General features: G+C 54.4%; 1 protein-coding gene across 1 annotated transcript in view; it reads right to left on the bottom strand.

Moving 5' to 3' along the window:
- Positions 1-406: 406 nt before the first annotated feature.
- TOP1MT (DNA topoisomerase I mitochondrial) overlaps positions 407-20,678 on the bottom strand; it is a 37,869-nt gene continuing 17,597 nt past the window's right edge. The window contains exons 2-14 of the mRNA XM_069465932.1: positions 15,935-16,050; positions 13,025-13,146; positions 9,169-9,291; positions 8,213-8,400; positions 7,377-7,521; positions 6,853-6,996; positions 6,480-6,665; positions 4,451-4,519; positions 4,105-4,219; positions 2,574-2,701; positions 2,025-2,119; positions 1,072-1,221; positions 407-591 (exon numbers count right to left, since the gene is read on the bottom strand). Coding sequence (XP_069322033.1) covers positions 489-591; positions 1,072-1,221; positions 2,025-2,119; positions 2,574-2,701; positions 4,105-4,219; positions 4,451-4,519; positions 6,480-6,665; positions 6,853-6,996; positions 7,377-7,521; positions 8,213-8,400; positions 9,169-9,291; positions 13,025-13,126 — 1,548 coding nt within the window. The 5' untranslated portion in view covers positions 13,127-13,146; positions 15,935-16,050 and the 3' untranslated portion in view covers positions 407-488. The remainder of the gene's footprint in view (positions 592-1,071; positions 1,222-2,024; positions 2,120-2,573; positions 2,702-4,104; positions 4,220-4,450; positions 4,520-6,479; positions 6,666-6,852; positions 6,997-7,376; positions 7,522-8,212; positions 8,401-9,168; positions 9,292-13,024; positions 13,147-15,934; positions 16,051-20,678) is intronic.

Raw genomic sequence — 20,678 nt, 5'->3', positions numbered from 1 at the left:
AGTTACAAGTATTCAACCGACAGTTTCAACACTATGTCTGGAGCGCTCCTTAGTTGGATCCAGTTTCTAATTTCCAAGATACTGAAGGCACTTTTTTCCCCCACTTCTACCTAACATGTCCCCCACCCCTCAGGCTGCTCAACTAACAGTTTGCTCACCATTTTTCCAGCCTCCATCACTGAACTCAAAGTCAGTGCCGTATGTCTTAGGCTTTAGCACCTGTTGGAGCAGCACCTGTCTTAGAGCAGGCTGCTATAACAAAATTCCATAGACTGAGTGGCGTAAACAGCAGACATTTATTAATATTTCTCACAGTTCTGGAGGCTGGGAAGTCCAAGATCAAGGTGCCAGCAGGTGTCAGGGGCTTTTTTTTTTATATGATGACATAAGAAAATACTCGTGGAAAACATTTCATTGTACAAAATTTCCCAATATTGCTTTAATAGTAAAAAAAAAACTATGAAAGTTTCAATGGAGACACAGAGCTATTAGAATTCAAAGTCTTCGCCTGCCATGCCAAGTGCCCAGGCGAACTTCTCCCGCTGCGTTTTGTTGTAGATCTTCTCCACGGGCACCCCGAACCTCTTACACCTGCGGAGAGGACAGTGTCAGCCCAGGCAAGCCAGCAGCTCACCCACCTCGAAGACCAAGGTGCTCTGAAGAGAGCAGTGGCCTCAGTGTAGCTGGGAGACCAGAAACTACATGTGCGAGGGAGGTGTCAAAGACCATACCTACTGCAGCCCAGGTGTCCACTGAGTGGGGCACTCGGAACACAGACCTGGCCACTTCCCACTCCGGTGGGAGAGTGAGTACTGTGGTCGTTCTGTGTCCCAGGCTGGCAGCCCTGCCCCAGCCTCACCCTGCCCATCCCAAAGCTCAGGGGAGGGAGGGCTGATGACACAGGACTCAGCCTCAGGGACATACCAGTCAGCCCTGTCAGGGAAAGGACCTGTGCTGACCATGGAGAGCATAAGGGACATAGAGCACCAAGGAGACTCAACTGGGGCCTCCTGGAAAATCCAGGCCCCTCTCAAGGCTACAGGTGGGAACCATGACCCTAGGCCTACACACCAGGCGATGCTGATCCGGGGGTCCAGGTAGTTGAGCTTGGATGTGCCCAAGGCCACCTGTTTGTTCTCCTCCTTGTCTGTGGCCTGTGCGCTCAGCCTTGCCAGCTGGTCCTGCAGCTTCTCCAGAACCCGCCTCTTCTTCTCCAGGAAACTGGCAAAAGAAGACAAGGCCTCTGGTCCCCAGACCACGGTGAGGGGAAACCACACCTCTCCCCTGCCCCTGCCACCATCCCTCCTGGATGTTGACAGTGACGTGACTCAATGTAGCCAAAAAGTGGAAACCACCCCATGTCCCCGGAGGGATGAATGGACAGTGTGGTCCATCCATACAATGAAGTATATTTCACCATAAAAAGGAAGTCGGTTCTGATAGATGCTGGACGTGAGTGAACCTGGACATCATACCAGGTGAGAGAAGCCAGACACAAAAGGCCACATACTGTACGACTCTTTTTCTATGAAATGTCCAGAGCAGACGAATCTAAAGACACAGAAAGTGGATGAGTGGTTGCCAGGGGCTGGGCGAGCGCAGTGGGGAGTGACTGCTGATGGGTTCAGGGGTTCTTTTTGGGGTGATGTGAATGTTCTAAAATTGTAGTGATGGTTGCACACCTCTACGATTTAAAAACACTGAATTATACACTTTAAGTTCCAAAAATTGTATCTCAAGCTGCTAAAAATAAAAAGTAAGAGTCAGAGCAGCTGGCAAGCCCTGCGCCACGCTGACCCCCTGCTGACAGGCCACCATCAGAGGGGAAGCTTCTCTTACCTGGCTCCATAGTGTCTCACATGTTCCCACAAGTACTATAGTTAGTATTTTTAAAAATTGTGATATAACAAAAAGATAAACAAAATTGGCCAAAAGAAAGCTGAAGTCCAAGGCTGACCAGGCCCAGGCTCGCACAGGCTGGCCCCCAGGACATACTCATGTCTAGGGGTGGCCCCCACGCTCACCTCCTGGACTTGCCATCCCCTCGGGTCTCGTGGTCGGCCTTCGCCCTCTTCAGCTCCACCCTGGCCTCAGCCACCCGCTCCTTCTTCACCTTGATCTGCAAACGACAGGGGCCCAGGCAAGGCTGCTCCAGTCCTCACCAGGTCCGGCCCTGGGGCCATTGTCCACAGCCTGCTGGCCTTGATAGGGTGCAGCCAAGAGGCCTTTAGACCCCAAAGGTAACCACCTGCTCCAGCCACAGAAACTGATCCAGCACACCCGAGGGGTCCCTGCTCTGCTGACATCCTTCCTGGACTAGAACACACAGGCTGTGTCTCACCAGGAAGACTGAAGGCTTCCCTTGGGGGAAGTCACCTCCCACCTGGGACCTGGCCCCAGGTAGCCTGGCTTACCCGCCACCAGCCTCCAGGGAGCACCTCTGCCCCACAAGAACCCTCCATGCCCACCTATGGGTGGCTCATCTGGCCTCCTGGGGGCACCAGGGAAGAGGGAAGTAAGGGGGAGGAGGGTCCATGAGGGACCAGTGGGGGGCTCTCCTGTGAGCTGCGTACCTTTGTTTGGAGAGTCTGCATCGACTTCTCGAAGGCCTTGGGAGTTGCTCGCTGATGGTTGCAGAGAATGGCCACGGCTCGGTTGGCGCGGTTGTAAGATAAGATCTTGGCTGCTATGCTGTCTTCAGCTGAGCAAAGACAGTCCCTTAGAAGCAGCAGCTACAGTGACAGCCATCACTCAAAACGCACTCGCTCTGAGCCTGCCTTTTTCAAGATGTCACAAGTTGGAGCCCCTTCCACTGGCACAAGGATCTTGCTGGGAGGGTGACTGAGGTCGGTGCCCCATCCAAGATGGCCCAGGCCAGGGGTCAGCTGGGTTCAACCACAATAGCAATGCCTCGGGGCGGGGGAAGGTGTCTAGGAGCCCAAAGGTGCCCCTCCGGCCTGCTGGGGGGAGCTGCCTTAGGAGCTGTCTGTATCCGGTGGCCTGGGGGGTCCTACCCTGTCATGAGTCCCTGGTGACAACACAGAGGCCCATGACCGGGACACAGTGCTGGTACCTGGTTTCACGTGACACCGTCCCATAAGGTACCATCATTTCCATTTTCTAATCAGGAAACTGAGCCTCAGAGAACTTAAGCGCCCACCCCAGATCGCCAGTCCCAGTGGCCACTCCTCTTCACACGTCCTCCTGCACCTGCTGATCCCAGGACAGGGCAGCGGCGCCCCACCCAGGTTTATGAACTCCACTTTCTCTCCCGGGCCTGGCCTCGCCCCACTTCCCCGGGGTCTCCTGCCTCCTGCAGGTTGATTCCTCCGCTGGGGACTCCCCCCACCGAGGCCAGCAAACTCCTCCTCGTCCCCTCAGCACTCTGTGCTCTAGAACCTGCCCAGACGTGGCCCCAGCTCCCTGACAATGTCCCCAAGGCAGCACAGGCCCACTGGCCTCTCAGGCCCGCAGCACACACAGAACTCATGCCTGGAAGTCTGTACATCCACGGCTGCTGGGATGCAGTAGGGAGCACCCCACCCCGACCAGAGCTCCTGGACCACCAGGCCTCAGCACCTCCTCGAGGAACCCCCCCCTTGGAGAGCAGGACAGGTAGAGGGAGAGACAGGCCCTGGGCTGGGCTCAGAAGCACCCTCCGTGCCAAGATGTGAGGCGTGAGGAGAGGGCCCCAAAGCTGAAAGGAGCTGGGGACAGAGGCCCAGAGGTCTGAGGTGGAGGGAGCAGAGTGGCTGAGCAGCAGGAGGCGGCAGACGCTGCAAAGTGCAGAGGTGAACTGGACCTTGAACTGACTCTGAGGGCTGGGGGCGGCAGGGCCTGGGGCCTGACTGCAGGGCTGGGGGACTGCAGAGAGCTGAGTAGGAGGGGCACCCTGCAGGGAGCACAGCTGAGGACCAGCCACCCCCACACCCCTGCCCCTTCCTGTCCAGGCCAGGCCAGCTGTGCTCCTGATACAAGCCAGCACCTCCCTCCTCCTCCCCCGACCCTTCCCTAGAACAGGGTCCTGCACCCTCAATCAACAGGTGGCTCCTGCCCAAGAGCCCAGCTGGGGCGCAGGGACATACTCCCCACCACCTGGCTCACCGCGTGTCAGCACCCGCAGCTGCTGCTGCAGGGTGACAGAGGCGTTGTAGGTCCGGAACACCTTGGCCGTCAGCCCTTCCATCAGGTCCTGAAGATGCTTGTTCAGGCTGGCCGTCTGAGCTCAGGAGGAGGAAATGGGTCTCTCTAAATGTGGTTTCACGGTGCCCTTCCCAGCCTCCCGCAGGAAGGAAAGAAAGAAGAAGGAAAGAAAGAGGAAGGAAAGAGTTGGTGGGTCAGGACAGGTAGCCCTGGGCTTGCTGTGAACGGGACCGAGCTAGACTCGGCGCTCACGCTCTCTCCCTGGATCCTGCCACCGCCAAGCGCTGGGGAAATTCGAACAGCTCACAGTCAGTCTGTCGAAGAGGTCGTCCCCAGGCTCTTTGTTTTCCATAAACAGCTGTAAGTTCTTGTACACCTGAAACAGAAAGAATAACTTCAGCCCTGGAAAGTCCTGTGGAAAAGACTTGCACGATGAAAGCAAAACGAGGAAAGAAGCCTCTTCTAAAGACACAGGAAACACGAATTAAATTAGGAGCCAAAGGAGCATTTGCGCCATTACAGCTTGGAAACCTGCAGTCGGTTTTCCTTGAGAAAGGTGGTCCGAGCAGCCGCAGGTTCACCCACCTGGGAGCCAGCGGCATCTTCGCCCCACGCGCCCCGCCACCCATGCGGTCACTCACCACTGAGGCACCTACCACCAGTGTGTTCGGGAGGCCAGAGTGTGGCTCCTGCCACTTTGCAAACCCACCAACACGAGCCCTCCACCAGGTGACCCCAAGTTGAGGGCCCTGTGCTTAAGGCAGCCCCCACCACAAACCCACCACGAGAGGCCCGCACCCTCACCTTGATTCCCCACCCACCGACGAGCCCAATTCTACAGACTGGCGAGGTGCCGGTGGCTCCCAGGAGGAAGCTTTGGAGCCAGAGGCACCACCCCATAAACTCCCTGCGCCCCAGCTGGTTTGTTTTCTCATCTTTCTTTACACATTTAGTTTTTACACCATTGGTGTCTTGACAAAACCGTTTCACAGCCTGCGTTTTCCCTTACATCATAGGCATCTGCTGTTACTAATATTCTTCCCAACACCATTGACATGGTGCCTGATCCTCCAGGCAGGCCGGAGCCCTGTGCAGGCTCTATCTGCTGCCCACCCTGCACCAGGTAACACTACAGTGCACAGCCCCTGGACTCTTGTTTTCTTTTTTGGCCTCAGCCTTGTATCTCCATGAATTCATCCCTTAGGACAGCCCGCACCCCCTCTCAGAGGCCCACCTGCCCTGCACCAGCAGTTCTGTTCTCCTGCTGTCCTCGATACCTATCCCCAAATTTCCCATTTCCGATTTTGGATGGCCCCACTCCACGGCTGGGCCACATTTGTGCCTGTGAGGTGCAGGTGGCTGGTGTGTGGTCTGCTTGGCATTGCTGCAATGCGGTGCCCACCCAGACAGGGGATACGATCACCCCACAGCACGGCCATCCCAAACGGCACGGGTGCTCCCCCCATTCCGATGTTCCTGCCTTCAAACTGACCTGCAGACCAGAAACCAACCTGACCCTTCCAGACTGCATCTGTCTGTCCACCAGTGCTGCTGAACACAGCATTCCGGTCACGGTGGTCACCACAGGCTCCACCCCTGCACCACCCTTCCCAGCAGGGGAGTCAGGGACATGGTGGGAGCCCCCGAAGGGCCAGGGGACCCTTCCCAGGTGCACTAGGTTGAACAGTTTCCCCAAATTCATGTTCTTCCCAGAACCTCAGACCGTGACCTCATTTGGAAACAGGGTCTTTGCAGATGTAATTAAGACACGATCACAGTAGAGCAGGGTGGGCCCAAAATCCAACATGACTGGGGTCCTTATCAGAAAAGGAGAAGAGATCGAGACAGGGAGGAGATGGCCATGTGACGACCGAAGGAGAGGCTGGAGCAATGCACAGCCAAGGACGCCTGGGATCCACCGGAAGCTGCCAGAGGCCAGGAAGCGTCCTACCCAGAGTCTCAGAGGGACAAGGCTCTGCTGACACCTTCGTCTCGGACTTCTGGCCCCCAGAACTGAGGGACAATAAACATCTGCTGTTTTAAACCACCCCCCCGCTGTAGCACCTCATGAGGGCAGCCCTGGGAGACTTGCTTGCCAGGTAGGCGACAGAAGCTTACAAAGGTAGGTCTGGTTCAGGCCCTTCCTCCCTCACAGGCAGGCGCAGGCCTCGCCATCACCCCACTTAGCTGCGCGGAGCACAGCAGGCCTCGCCTCCAGCAGCCGGGACTTGGCAAACAGGCCACACCCCCAGAGAATACCCACGGCTGCCGCGTACGTCAAGCAAGGACGGGCAGGTGGACCCCAGGCATGAGGCCTGCAGCCACCGCGCACTCACAGGCTTCTCCACGGGCACTCTGTTACAGTAGCGGATCGAGTCCTTTCCCAGGAAGTCAAACTCCACAACGTGCTCCTGGCCATCGGCCTCTGGGTGCAGCCGGATGTGTTCCACTCGGAGGGAGCAGCAGCCCACGGTGTCAGCCGCCTCCCCTTCCTCCTTCTCATTCCCTGCTCTCAGCGCCAGCTAGTCAGGGTGGAAACCAGTGCACGTATGCACACGCACGTATGCACTCGTGCACACGCCCTGCACAAACACGCATGCACACACACGCAATCCCCGGACACAGGCCCGCCGTCACCACACCGCGCCTGCCCAACCCCGAGAACCTTGATGAACAGCAGCCGAGAAAGACCCAGGCAAACCACCGAACCTTATCGATGAGGTAAAGGGCCACCGCACGTTGTCTTCGCTTCATTTCTCGTGATTTCCAATCTGCCCGATACTGAGAACGGATCTCATCTACAACCCCTTTCAAGCGTCGAGCTATTTCATACTTTTGCCAATCTTTCTCCCCCTAAATAAAGAAAATAAATAGTGAAGAAACTCTTCGTATTCCCATAAATAATTGTGGAGAAGCTGCGACTTTCCCTCCCCCACCTCACAAATCTACGCTTGGAGCTGCTGGGGCCAGGGATGTGGGGGGGGGGGTGCGAAGTCCAACTTCAGTGAAATCTGAAAGGAATACAAACATGCAAACATTCCTGGTTTTCTTTTAAGACGCCTGGCCGCTGGGCACAGTGATATCTCCACACTGGCTGGCTGGCTCCTGGCCGCTCTGCCCCTCACGCACCTGCTTGCCGTTACTGAGTGCAGCCCCCGGGCCAGCCCCTGCCCCTGCCCACCTGAGTCCTGGGGGGCTTCCAGGAAAGGAACACCTCAAAGCCTCATGCGCACCTTCAGCTTCGAGCTCGGGTTCAGCATGATGTACTTGATGGAGCTCTGGATGTTTTCTCTCCACGAGGCCAGCCACATGACAGTGTTGTCTGAGCGCACCTCCTTCCACTGGTGGCCCGCCGGTGGCTCAGGAATCTTTGAGTCCCTGTGGCAAAACAGAGACCCAAACATAACTTTAAGACCTTGTTCTCGGAAACATGAGCAAAAGGAGTCTCTCTGGGGCACTGTCCCACACGGTGGCCCACAGGACTGGTAGGGCTCCTGACAGAGACTGGCCTCAGTACCACAGCAGCCCCCAGCCCGCCTTCTGCACAAGGACCAGGGCGGACCAGGAAGCTGGGTGGCCGCCCCAGCAAGGTGTCCACGCTGCAGCTCGGACCGACAGACCACGGATGCTGCAGCCCGAACCAGCCCTGCTGCCTGGGGTCGCTCAGGCGGGGCTGTTCCTCGACACTCTGGTCACACAGACTGTCAGTAACGCAGCACGACCAAAACCACTCAACTCTTCCATGTGTTCAAAATACTGACGTGCCATAAGAGTATCCAGATAACATGGACTACGAAAAAATATAGGTTGAAAACATGCAGGAAAACTTTCTTGGCGGGGAAAAATCTCAACCACAGGAAAAGCGAGTAGGCTTTCTGGTCACAGGCACCCCGTGCGGAACGTCCTTGCCCCGCCTGTGCTGGGCTCTGCTGCTGGCTCATTCGGGAATGGCGCGTGGAGTTGCCAGCCCCACGTTTTCCAACGCGATTCACTCTCCCAGGAACAGCGAAGGGACGGAGCCTCACCCAGGGGCCCCGTGCCCGCAGCAGCACACCCTGCGTGGCCGCACCTGCTGCAGTTGATGACCACGTCCTCCGGCAGGATTCTCCTCTTCACCATCCCCATCTTGGGGTGGTCACCACGGCCCTGGAACAACCCGGGCGGCTCTGTCTTGAAATTGCCTATTTTTTCTCGGTGACCATCTAAAATACAGTAGCCAAACTCTTGCCGAAGTTTTTCTGCTGCTTCTTTTAGCTTCTGAGTTAATAGAATGGTATGTGGGTGTTAGCACCACAGAGAACAGCACAAAGGTCAGCCCCTGCAGCTAACCCAGGACTCGCTCCTGCCTCTGCTAACTTACTGGGCTCCTCAGGGCCCTCTGTGTGCACAGAGGCCTGAGGGGACGCGGCGTGGGCATGCACCGCAGGAGCACAGAGGCGTCAGCTGTTTCAGATGCCAGCAGGAAAGCCAGGCAGACGGAGCGTGGCAGCCCCACGGGTAGGAGGAAAGCTAAGCCAGGTTTTGGAGTAAACCTGACTCCCTCTACAATCAGTGACTAAGAAGGGACTACCCTTCCCTAGGAGTCCCCAGAGGTCAACACAAGAGATCACAGCACAGCAGGCCCGTCAGGCTCAGAGCAGCGTGACACCGGCTCCCCTGCACAAGTCCTGCCCTCGGCCCACATGCCCGTCCCGAGTCCGCCATCATCACTGCCGGTGAATTATTCACCCTATTGTCCAAACAGTACATTTATCTTCAATGTGCTCTGGGTAAACTGAACTACATCACTTTAACCGCATTAACTCGACAGTGCCCGAGACCTGGATGGCACCACATCCCTTGGGCTGCAACCACACCTTCTAGGGGACTCTCACGTAAAAGAGCTGGACAAGGGGCAGTCTCACGAGAACAGGCTTCTCTAAGGCGAGGGGGCCTTTCTCAGCCCCTGGGTCAGGCTGGCCTCTCACCCCCAGGGGCCAATCGCATACCAGCCGCTCAGGGTCACCAGTGCTCAGGGTGGCTGACCTGCTTTTCCTCCCTGGGCAGGGCTTTCCGGGCTGCAGCTTTGTCCACAAAGTATCTGTGCATCTCCGTGAAGTCACACTTGTCTAGGCGCTTGATGACTTTTCTCTCTTCTACTGTCATTTCCTGCACCAAACCAGAGAGACACATGCTTGCAAGTGGGCAGAGCACTAGCACGATCACACAGCACGGAAACCCCCAGCTGGGGGCCCATCCACAGAGACAACATGACATCTGCAGCAGGGGACAGACGCCAGGCAGAGCGCCAAGACCCCCCACCGACCATCAGCCAAGAGGGGCCCAGGTAGGCAGGTGCAGAAGTGAGCTGAGGCCCTGGCGCTTCCTCCCGGGCGCTCTGAACTGGGCCACAGCGGCCTCACCTGGGAATAGCCCCCTCACAGGCACCATGTGGAAAGTGGATGCGCAACCACAATGCGCTGAGGACTGACGTGTATTGTTCAAAGTGCAGCGTGGTCACCCCCTGCACAGCCCTGCAGAGTCCAAGGCCCCAGCACGCACCCCCTGAGCTTTGCTCAGGGAATGACAGAGGCCAGCTACCACTCTCAAAGCGGCACTAGAACCCATAGCTCTCCTCAGTGAGGCCTCCTGGACCCCACGCCACCCTCCAGGTGCAACAGATCCAGTCACAAGCAACACAGGACCCCCCCGCCCAGCCCAGAGCCTGCCTCCCACCCACAGGGGCAGAGTATGCTACTGCAGGGGGGGGTGGGGTGTCCAAGGGCACAACTTTCCAAAAGCAATTTAACATTTCAATAATAAAATGGCAAAACCTTTGATTCAATAATTCCATTTTTGAGATCCCATCCTAAATAAATTACTTAATGTCAAAGTGATGATGATAACTACATCAGGGACAATTTGGAGAAATGAGAAATAATCTAGAAAGAGGTAAATAAATTATAGTGAATTCATTCAATGGAATATTCATAAAGAAAATGTCTTAGTCCATGTGTGTTGCTGTAACAAATTACCTAAGACTAGGTAATTTATAAATAATAGAAATCTACTTCTCACAGTTCTGGAGGCTGGGAAGTCCCAGATCAAGGTCCCAGATTTGGCATCCGGGAAGGCTGCTCTCTGCTTCCAGGATGGTGCCCTGAACCAGGGGGTGGGGCAGGGACGGAAGGGCAAGGGGGCCTGGCCAGTTCCCTCCAGCCCTCACAGACACTAATCCATCCATGAGGGCTGTTCACCTCCTAAAGGCCCTACCTCTTAATACACTGCACTGTGGATTAAGTTTCAACATGAATTTTGGAGACACAAACATTCAAACCCTAGCAGAAGAGAGTATGATGATTAACATGGCCAGGCATTCCAGAGTTTTAACTGGGGTCAAAAAAGCATGAATGGGCAGCATGGAAAAATAAATACGATAAAATAGCAAGTGGGGGGAAGAAAGATATTATATGCACACTAATCACATTGAAAAGCCAGAATACCGGAACATGAGACATTGACATGAAGGGAGGATGGCAAGACTGCAAGCAACTGGTTTCTCCTCTTATTTCCTACACCAAAAAAAACTCTGTACAGCCCTGTGGCCAAAAGCCCAGGCTCAGAGCCATCGTCCACGGTCCAAAGCCAGAGGCTCTGCCACTTAGGTACCACAAGACCTGTTAACTGATCGCCACGCCCATCTCTCACTGTGGGACGGGGAGGATGATCCCACCTCCTTTCTGGGGACCTCAGGTAGGGCACCACCTGCGAAGGGTCAGGTCCCTCCTTGCATCTCACCAGGCTCCATCAGGTCCATCACTCACCATTTGTGTCCCACCTGCTGTGCAACGCTGCCCACACCCTGTCTTTGTGAAGGCTGGAAAAAACTGCTAGACAAAGAACAAAGCTGGACAATGAACTTGAACCCACAAAGCTGCAGTAACAAGGCAGTGTGGGGTGGCATCGAGACAGAAGAAGCAAGTCCAGAATCAGACCCACACACAGAGGGATAGGCAAGCACAGTCTCCAACAAGCGGTGACGGGGCTATCAGATAGCCACAAGCAAAAACTAAACTTTGATCCACACCTTAACCAAAATAAACTCAGATGTTAGACCTAAATCAAACAGGCCTAAAGGGAATACCTAAAATCGTAAAACTTCTAAAAAAAAAACATAAGAGAAAATCTTTGTGACCTTGCATTAGGCAAAGATTTCTTAGACCTGACACCAGAAGCACAATCTGTAACAAAAAACCAGTATGTTGTTCTTCACTACTATTGAAAACTTCTGACCTTCCAACAACACTGTTAAAGAGAATAAAAATACAAACCACAGACTGGATGGAAATTTTTTTGCAAATCACATTTCTGATAATGGACTCACACAGGATGAAAAAATACTCATCATAAAAGATAAAAAGACTGGGTCTTCTAAAAATTTAGCCGGGGGCGTGGTGGCACAGATCTGCGGTCCCAGCTACTCGGGAGGCTGAGGCAAGAGGGTCACTTGAGCCCAGAAGGTCGAGGTTACAGTGAGCTGTGAATGCAACACTGCACTCCAGCCTGCAGTCTGGGTGACGAAGTGAGACCCCGTCTCTTTAAAGAAAAGAAAAGAAAGAAAGAATAAGAGTGATAAATTGACAAACTGAATAATTGATAAATTAAAATTTTCTCAGTGAGGTTCAAAGACCTCACTGAGAAAGCAGTGGCAAGCAAAGTCTGAGAGAATATTCACAGCACATGTATCTAGCAAAGAACTTATATCCAGAACATATTTTAAAAACTCCTACATATTAGTAAGGAATATGCAAGCAACTCAGTTTTTCAAATGGACAAAGTTCACAAAAGAAAATATCAAAATGACAAACAGGTACACAAAAAGATGCTCAACATCATTTGTCATTAGGGAAATGCAAACTATATCCACAATAAGATACCACTTCACACTCACCAGGAGGGAAGCCTGGAACCCCTGTACGTTGGCGGCACGTGCACTGTAATACCGCCTGCAGTTTCTAGTAAGCCACACCCACGTGCAGCCTGTGACCCAGCACCTCACCTCTAAGTCCCGTGAGGGGTAACTCACGTGCCCACACCCCGACCCACGTGGGAATGTGCCCTGCAGCTTTGTAACGGAAGCCAAAGAGTAGAAACAATTCAATGCCCATGAATAGGAAAATGGACAAACTGTGTAGTCACACAACAGAAGAAATACTACCCAACGACAGGGAGGAAGAAGCTGCTGGAACAGCAAGCTGAGGCTGAAGCTCAGAGGAATCACGCTGAGAGCGACCCTGGGAAGGCGCGTGGGCAGTCACAGGGGTGCCCGCACTTAAAACTCAACTGAGCTATATACTCGATTAGTCCAGACTCACATGTAACTCAACTTTTAGAAAGGAAAAAACCTTAACGTAGCACCGTTATCTTCAAAGAGCTTCCCACCAGGTGTCCGTCTTCCTGGGGGCCAGGAAATGCCATTGTGGCCTCTTCCACTCGCCCTCTTCTGAGAGCCAGAGGCCTTTCAGCTGTCCTTGGAGCAACGTTATGGCAAAACTGGCTGCACGCTCTGCCTGCCTGGGCAGGGAAATGTCTAAAGGACACCAGGCCAGGTACTGTAGCAGCACCTGCAGCCCCAGCTGCTTGGAGGCTGAGGCACGAGGATCACCTGAGGCCAGGAGTTCAGGCTGTAGTGTGCTACGGTTGTGCCTGTGCCTAGCCACTGTACTCCAGCCTGGGCAACAGAGCAAGACCCATCTGTAAAAAAATATAAAACACAACAGAGAGCACAGGCTGTGCTGAGAACACACAGTGGCCACCAAGAGTGTGCAAAGGCTGCCCAGAAGCAGCAGCCAATGGCACCATGGCCTGCAGGGCCCTGGCCAGCCTGGTCCACGGCACTTACCTTTTGCCAGTCGATGAAGAAGTTATTTTGGAAAACTTCCTTTGTTGTATATTCATGATCCAACATTTTCGCATAAAAAGTGGCAACCTCCTCAGCTGCCATGCTCAATTTCACAGGCTTTCCTGCAGACACCAAAAGACACTCTGCTTTAGGGAGCCAGCTGATGTGACCTGTTACTTTAAGTTATGTACCAATACACACGATGCTAAAAGCAAGAGCTCGGTTTTTACCTTTTAAGTTCAGAAGCACATTCTAAATTATAAATGATTAATGCACCTGCATACAGGTAAAGGCCAGGAGGATCTCGAGTAGATCCTGAGAACCCTGGAGAAGAATTCAACAGCTACAGTCATTCACACTTTCCCTCCTTTAACTTTGCTACATTTATAGTATTAGGTCATTGAATATGCAATGTCTGATTTTGAATCAAAAGTGTAGTTTATTATATTTCAAACAAGAAGCAGTACAATTAATCAAAATATGCACCTAAACCATTAACACAGTTTTGCCATCTTAGGGGTAGCTTGCTTATGCCAGCAGCAAAGGAGAGTGAGTGACAATGAAATTGCAAAAGGCATTTTCCACAGCTTGTTGCGAACTGAGTATTTTTCCTTGCAAGAAGTGGTCCAAAGCCTGGAAGAAGTGGTTGGTGCAAGGTCTGGTGAATATGGAAGATGACAGAGTTTCCAAGTCCAGCTGCTATAGTTTGAGTAGTGTTGTTTGTGCAACATGTGGTCCAGTGTTGTCTTGCAAGAGGATTGGCCTGTCTCTATGGACCAATCTCTGCTGCTTAATCACAAGCATCCTCATCATTTCGTCCAGTTGGATGAAGCAGACACCGCTGTAATCAGCTGACCAGGTTTCATGAAGGTGTAGTGGATGATAATAGTGCTGGACCCCCAAACAGACACCATTAGCTTTTTTTGATGAATATTTGGTTTTGGGCTGTGTTTTGGCACTTCATCTTTATCCAACTCTTGTTCGGAACACTTGCAATTGTCAAACAGAATCCATTTTTCATCACACATAACACCACAGTGTAGAAATGGTTCACCTTTACATCGTGACAGCAAAGAAAGGGCAGCTTCAAGATGATTTCTCTTTTGACACTCATTTAATTCATGTGTTACCCATCTATCCAGCTTCTTCACTTTGCTGATTTGTTGAATAGTAATGTCAAACCTTGCTGCTAATTCATGCGTAGGTTGAGATGAATTCGCTTCCACTACAGCTTTCAGCTCATCATTATCCACCTTGGTCTCAGGTCACCCACATGGCTCATTCTCAAAATTAAAATCACCAGAATGGAACTTCTCAAATCATCGATGTACTGTGCATTCACTAGCCACATCCTTCCCAAACACTTCCTTGGTATCTCCAGCTGTCTGTGCTGCATTGGTTCCTTTTCTATTTTTGGTAGAGATGGGGATCTCGCTCTTGGTCAGGCTGGTCTTGAACACCTGAACTCAAGCAATCTTCCCGCCTCAGCCTCCCAGAGTGCTAGGATTACAGCACCAGCCTCCCCTACATTTTATTCTAAATCAGCATGATTTAAAGAGATGGGTGGGGACTGAGCAGGCAGAATGCTCACAGTGGGGGCCAGGCCAATCACTGCAAAACTTTTCCAAATGTATGTTTAAAAATCTTTCAATAACAAAATGTTAGAAAAATAAATGTGTATTAGTTCGGTAATAAGGAAAAAGACATTCGTGATGAACAGCGGCAATCCTTCCCAAAATTAGCCCTTCAGGAGCACAGAGGATGTGAGGCCTAGCACAGGCCCAGGGGCTCCTCAACTCCCAGTGCAGAGTGCACAGGCCACCCTCTCTGGCTTGTCCCTCTGGGCCAGCAGCGGCCTGGTAGGACACCCTGGGCAGGCGCTGCTGGGATGGCCTGGTGCAGCAGGGAGCGCTCAGTGCAGTCCCCTGCAGCCCCCACTCCTACCCGGAGCCCACACGGGTGCTTGGGCTCTGAAAGCACAGCCAGCAAGAGTCTCTATAGCTCAGAGAAACAGATTTTAAACAAAACTTACATCAAGGGAGTTCAGTAAGTGCAAGTGTGAGTGTGACCCAGCAGGGCCAGGGAGGTGAGTGCTCCAAGAGCCCCCAGCAAAAGATAAGAGGTGCAGAGGGATGAGAAGGTGCCAGCCATCAACCACCCCGGGCAGGGGCCTGCCGGGAGGGGCAGAGTGATAAGGCCGCAAGTACGGGCTGCTAAGCACTTGCCTGGACCCCAAAGGAGAAATTTGCTTTTTTTGAAAGATCTCTTCTAAGTGAGATGCAGAAAATGGGCTCAAACAGCTAAAACAAGCAGCACAAGAACCAATCAGAAGCTCCCAGGCATTGGGGTGGAGAGGATGGGGGCCTAAGGGTGGTGAGGGAGGGTGTCCCCGGGGGTCCCGACTCTGAAGATGGCTCAGCGCTCCTGTAACTGTGAACACATGTGTGCATGTGAATATAGTATATATACCCACAAACTCGGAACACAGAGAGCGACGGCTCGCCCAGAGGTTAGTCCTGCACACAAACCCGCACAGCCGACTCAGCCTCAGGAGAGCCGCCAGGGCACAGCAGGAAGGGGATGGCTCTGCCCGCCCAGCTAGGTGAGCTTTACCACCTCCCCGCTGCAGCCTGGCACACACCGTGGTTTCTGGGGGATGCCACGCAAGCCCCCACACTGTTGCTGCCCTCTGTGCCGTCGGCCAGTGGATCAGGAGCCTCTGAACTCCAGCCCGGGTAAGCGGCCCCTGCACACCACGTGTGGGAAGGTCAGTGCGCCAACCATTGATGCTCATGAGGAAAACTGCAGCTGGGTCTGAGGGAGGGAGTCTGGTACCAACACGGGGGCCCCACCCAGGGGTGAAGGCGGGCAAATCACAGCCAGGGGCAGGCCACTCGCTGGCATCCTCACCGTCATAGAAGAAACGAACTCCGTCCGGAAGGGGCTCATATGCGGGTGCGAAGTATGGGCCTCTGTGCTCGAGCTGTCTCCACTTTACCCGGTCTGTGCTCTTCTCCTCTTCCCACCTAAAAAGACACAAAACCAGAATGCGTCACTCCCGTGGGTGCTGACACTGTGGGCCAGGCCCTGGGCTGAGCCTGTTCTGCCTTTGCCCACGTGGCTCCTGACAGGTGGGCACTGTGGCCTCCACTGTACAGGGGAGGAAAACAAGGCCTAAAGAGCCAGGTGAGAGGCAGGTGGCCACCCTGCTGGGGCTGCCAGGCAGGAGTCGAACCCGCCTGACCTCAGACCCCCGTTTCTGGGCGCCTGACTACCTGACTGCACCTCACTACCTGTGTTGGCCAGGTGTGCTGCTGCGTCACCAACTCAGGCGAGCTTGGCTGAGTGGGAAAGGGGTAGGGAATGCTCCTCTCTGAGGCTCACCGGCCTCTCCCCAGTTGCACCCCCTCAGAGCTGGCCTAGAATCCTGCGGAACATCTTGACAGTGTCCCACAGAACCTCTCCGTGTGACTGTTTCATTTGCTAAAGGGCCTGGCTGTGCACTGTGAAGGCAGCTTGGAGACGAGAGGTGAGACAGGTAGGACATGGCAGAAAGCAGGGCATGTGACTGTGGCCCCACAGAGGAGTGGGGCAGGGCACCTCAGGGGCTCTGGGGAAGGGCTCCTCATGGGGTATAGGACACCACCTGTTAGGTAGGCACCAGCACAACATGCCCCCAGATGGCTCCCTGCTGAGGTCCCCTGTCCCAGTCTGTCCCCAGATCTTCTGGAGACAGGACTTTCCTCTCCAGGGCATCCCCTCCCATGCAAGCCTGGCTCTGGAGGCAGAGAGACATGGCCCCGCACGGTGGCCACCGCCTGTCCTGACTCTCCACATGAACGCCCCTCGTCCATCCATCTGGGCCTGAGAGATCTCCCAAGGGTCTGCCCTGAGCCAGTGCTGCGCTAGGTCCTGAGGACACACAGATGGCCAAGGAACCACAGGGAGGACACAAGCTGAACTCAGATGCCGAGACGTGCCTGGTAGAGGGAAAGAGGAATGGGGCTCGGCTGGCAGTGGTGTGGGCAGGGCTCTCTGCCCCTTAAGGCTCAGCTCTGTCAACAGAGCTCAGAGAAGAGCAAGTCCAGCACGTGGGACAGCAGTGCAGCAGCCTCAGCTAGCGGGGCTTTGGTGGGAGGGTCAGGGCCACGGTGGGTGAATGGAGATGGCAGACACATGCTTCCCAAGGAAGACAGCAGTAGCCTGCCCAGACCACACAGCAGGTTTGCCAGAGCCAGGAGACCCATGCTGAACCTGTCTGTGGCCAAGCGGGCCCCCATGGGCCTGGTCACTTGGATGAGTTCCTAAGAGCAGCAGAAGCCTCTGAAGGGCTGAGAAGGATGGGAGGCACATGAGACATTTCTGAAAGGGCGCTGGCTGTCTCTGCAGAGGAGGGACCCAGCAGGGTCAGACAGGGGCAGATGTGGGAGAAGCTGATAACCTGCCAGAAGGTGATGGGTTTAAGAACACCCTAGGGTGGAATCAAGAGGCTCTGGTGACTGAATGCGTGATATGTGTAGGTAGTGAGGGGTGGGGGAGGGGAGCACAGGACAGGGCTTGTCCCAAGGCAGACACTGCAGGCAGCACACCTTGCTTCACAAACACTCAGAGCTGCCCAAATCCGGAAGCCTGGGGGTGGGGGTGGGGGAGAAGGGCCTCTGCTGATTCCATCTGTCCCATGCGAACAGCCCCACCTATTTTACTATCTATGGTTTTAGGGCCTTCAATAAACCCCCTGCCCTATTCCAGCATATGTAGGGCAGGGCCAATAGGAATGCTACTAAGACAGTGGATTTTCTTTTTTTTTAAGAGACTGGGTCTCGCTCTGTCACAAGACTGGAGTGCACCACAGCTCACTGCAGCCTTGAACTCCTGGGCTCAAGTGATCCTCCTGCCTCAGCCTCCCCAGCAGCTGGGACTACAGGTACACACCACCATACGCGGATAATTTTTTTTCTTTTTTTTCTTGGCAAAGATGGGGTCTGTGTTGCTCAGGCTGGTCTCAAACTCCTTGCCTTGAGCGATCTTCCCACCTCAACCTCCCAAGCAGCTGGGACTACAGGTCCCACTATGCCTGGCCAATTTCTCACAGAATTGACTTAAGATGCATCCCAGTTTCAGATGTGAGAAAATGTGAAAACACATGCATCTTAGAATTGACCAACAAAACCCTGACTGCCAAGTTCTTCACCAAAGCCTCCTGGGTAGAATCATACAATCATCCCCATTTCACAGATGAGGATGTTGAGGTCAAGGTTCAACACCTTGCTGGCCAGCAGCCAAGCAGCTCTGAAGACTGGGTTTGTGCTCAAGCCCACCGAGGCAGGTGGGTGGTGGAGTGCTGCACATGGTGGTAGCACTCTATCGTCCTTCAGAGATCCAGGTACCAAGCACAGCCATCAGAAGCAAGTGGCTTTAAAAGGGAGATGTTGCTCCAAACCTACTTACCCACGCCTGCCCAACCGCAATTCAGCAGCTCTTTTGGGAAAGCATCTGCCTGTACAGCTACTAAGAGACGCACACTAGCAAAGGGGCCTGCAGGCTAGCCCCGCTCCGCACGGGCCAGACCTCTCTCCCTGCCTGTCCCTGGGCTCTCTGGGCTCTCTGAGGCAAACAGGGCATTTCCGCTGTATGGCCTTGGGCAACTGTCCGGGCTCCTGGCTGCAAATGAATGACAGATGACCAGCCTAGAAAGACACCATTCTATAAACACTGAGGGACAGGAAATGGGGAGACTGGCCAAGGGCACAGAGATGACCCGTGAGTGCCCGGCATTCATGCAGAATCGGTCCTGGAAACACCTGGGGACCTGAGAACCCAGACTCCAGGAGAGCGAGAGTCTCAGAAGACCACAACGGCAACATAAGCTTTCCATAAAGTTCAAAACCAGGCTAGGCGCGGTGGCTCAGGCCTGTAATCCTAGCACTCTGGGAGGCCGAGTCGGGAGGATCACTCAAGGTCAGGAGTTCAAGACCAGCCTGAGCAAGAGTGAGACCCTGTCTCTACTAAAAAATAGAAATGATCTGGACAGCTAAAATACATATATAAAAAAATTAGCCAGGCATGATGGCACATGTCTGTAATCCCAGCTACTCAGGAGGCTGAGGCAGAAGGATTGCTTGAGCCCAGGAGTTTGTGCTGTGAGCTAGGCTGACGCCATGGCACTCTAGCCCGGGCAACAGAGGGGGACTCTGTCTAAAAAAAAAAAAAAAAAAAACCAAACATCTGTGCTGAAGCCCAGCCACAGCCGCATCAAAGATGAAACCGAACTAAAAAAATAAAGTGGGACGAAAACCCAAAGGGGGAAGCAGGGGTGAGGTCAGGCGGGGCCTGCACATCTGGGCAACACGTCGTTCAGGGGATTCTGGTCCTTGGTAACACAACTACACGCCACCTCTTGGATTACGTGGCCCAGCTTTTAGTGAAAAGCAAAGAAACTCAAGGCCGCCGCACTGGACCTGGCACCGACTTTCTGTATCTAACCTAGCCCAGGGCTCGGAGCCGCCTTACCCAGCTCTGCAGTCCTTCTGCGTCCTGCGCCGGCGGGGAGCGCCCCGGGAGGCCGAGCGGCGTGAGGTGTCCCCTAGCAAAGCGTACGCTGTCCGGAGCCAGCGCCCAGCCCAAACCGCACGCATCCGCCACGCTAGACCGTCAGGCAGTCGTGCTGGCCCCGCCCCTTCCCAGGCACCACCCAACAGCCCGGCCCCCAGTCCCGCCCCAACCCCGCCCCACGCAGGTAGCTAGGGCGCGGTGCTGCGGTGCTGGGGCAGGGGGCGCTACTGTGGGAGAAGGCGCGCCTGGCAAGAAGCCAGCAAGCCAGGTGACCCGCTGGACCCCAGGCCTGTAGAAAGGTGTGTGCAGCAGGGCCACTTTCGGTCCTGCTGCAGCGCTGGTTTGCCTGCACTCGTGGTCCAGCAAAACTCCCACGCTGCATTTGGGGACCTAGATCCAAATCCAGTCCCGCTGACCCTGCAGCTCAGGACGCCCCACAGCTCACACACCACCACTGCACTGCTCTCTCCCCAGACCCTCCTAGACCAGGGGCACCTGGCAGGTCCTTCCTAAGCATGGGCTCTCCCTGTACCTCAGGAGAAGGGGTCCTCACATTGTCAGGGGCCCTGCCCCACCGTGCACAATGAGGCTGCATAAGCAGCAGCAGGTACCAAACCCCAGCATGTCCAGGACACAGAAGCCGACAGACACCCCTGCTATCCAGCCAGTGCAGCCCCACAGGAGGTGCCTGTGAACACCTGCCCTGAAGTCCAGCACCATCAGCACTGCTACCAGCCCCTCACCCCAAGACCACAGACCATGAGCAATCACAATTGTGGTCTCCTTCCCTGCACTCACAGTCCCCAATGCTAGCCTGGCCAGGGTGTCCCCACTGGGCAGTGTGGCCAAGCTGCAAAACCTCTAGACCAGCACTTGGTGGCAGCCCTGGGCCAGCAGCAGGACACACTGGCTCCACCTCTCTTGGCTGTGCAGCCTTCTTCAACTGTAAAATGGGGGTGCCAGGACTTTGGGAAGTAGCTGAACTCACACGCATCTTCACCCTCATACCTGGTGGGCTGCAGTGGAGACAGGCAGGGAAGGAGGTGGGCCTGTAGCCCTCCCATGGCCACCAGCCAACTCAGTGTCCACAGATGTCTCGCGG

The sequence above is a fragment of the Eulemur rufifrons genome, chromosome 3, assembly GCF_041146395.1.
Source record: "Eulemur rufifrons isolate Redbay chromosome 3, OSU_ERuf_1, whole genome shotgun sequence".
Classification (NCBI taxonomy): Eukaryota; Metazoa; Chordata; class Mammalia; order Primates; family Lemuridae; genus Eulemur; species Eulemur rufifrons.
Note: the sequence above shows the minus strand (reverse complement) of the source record. Positions and strands in the feature narration are given on the sequence as shown.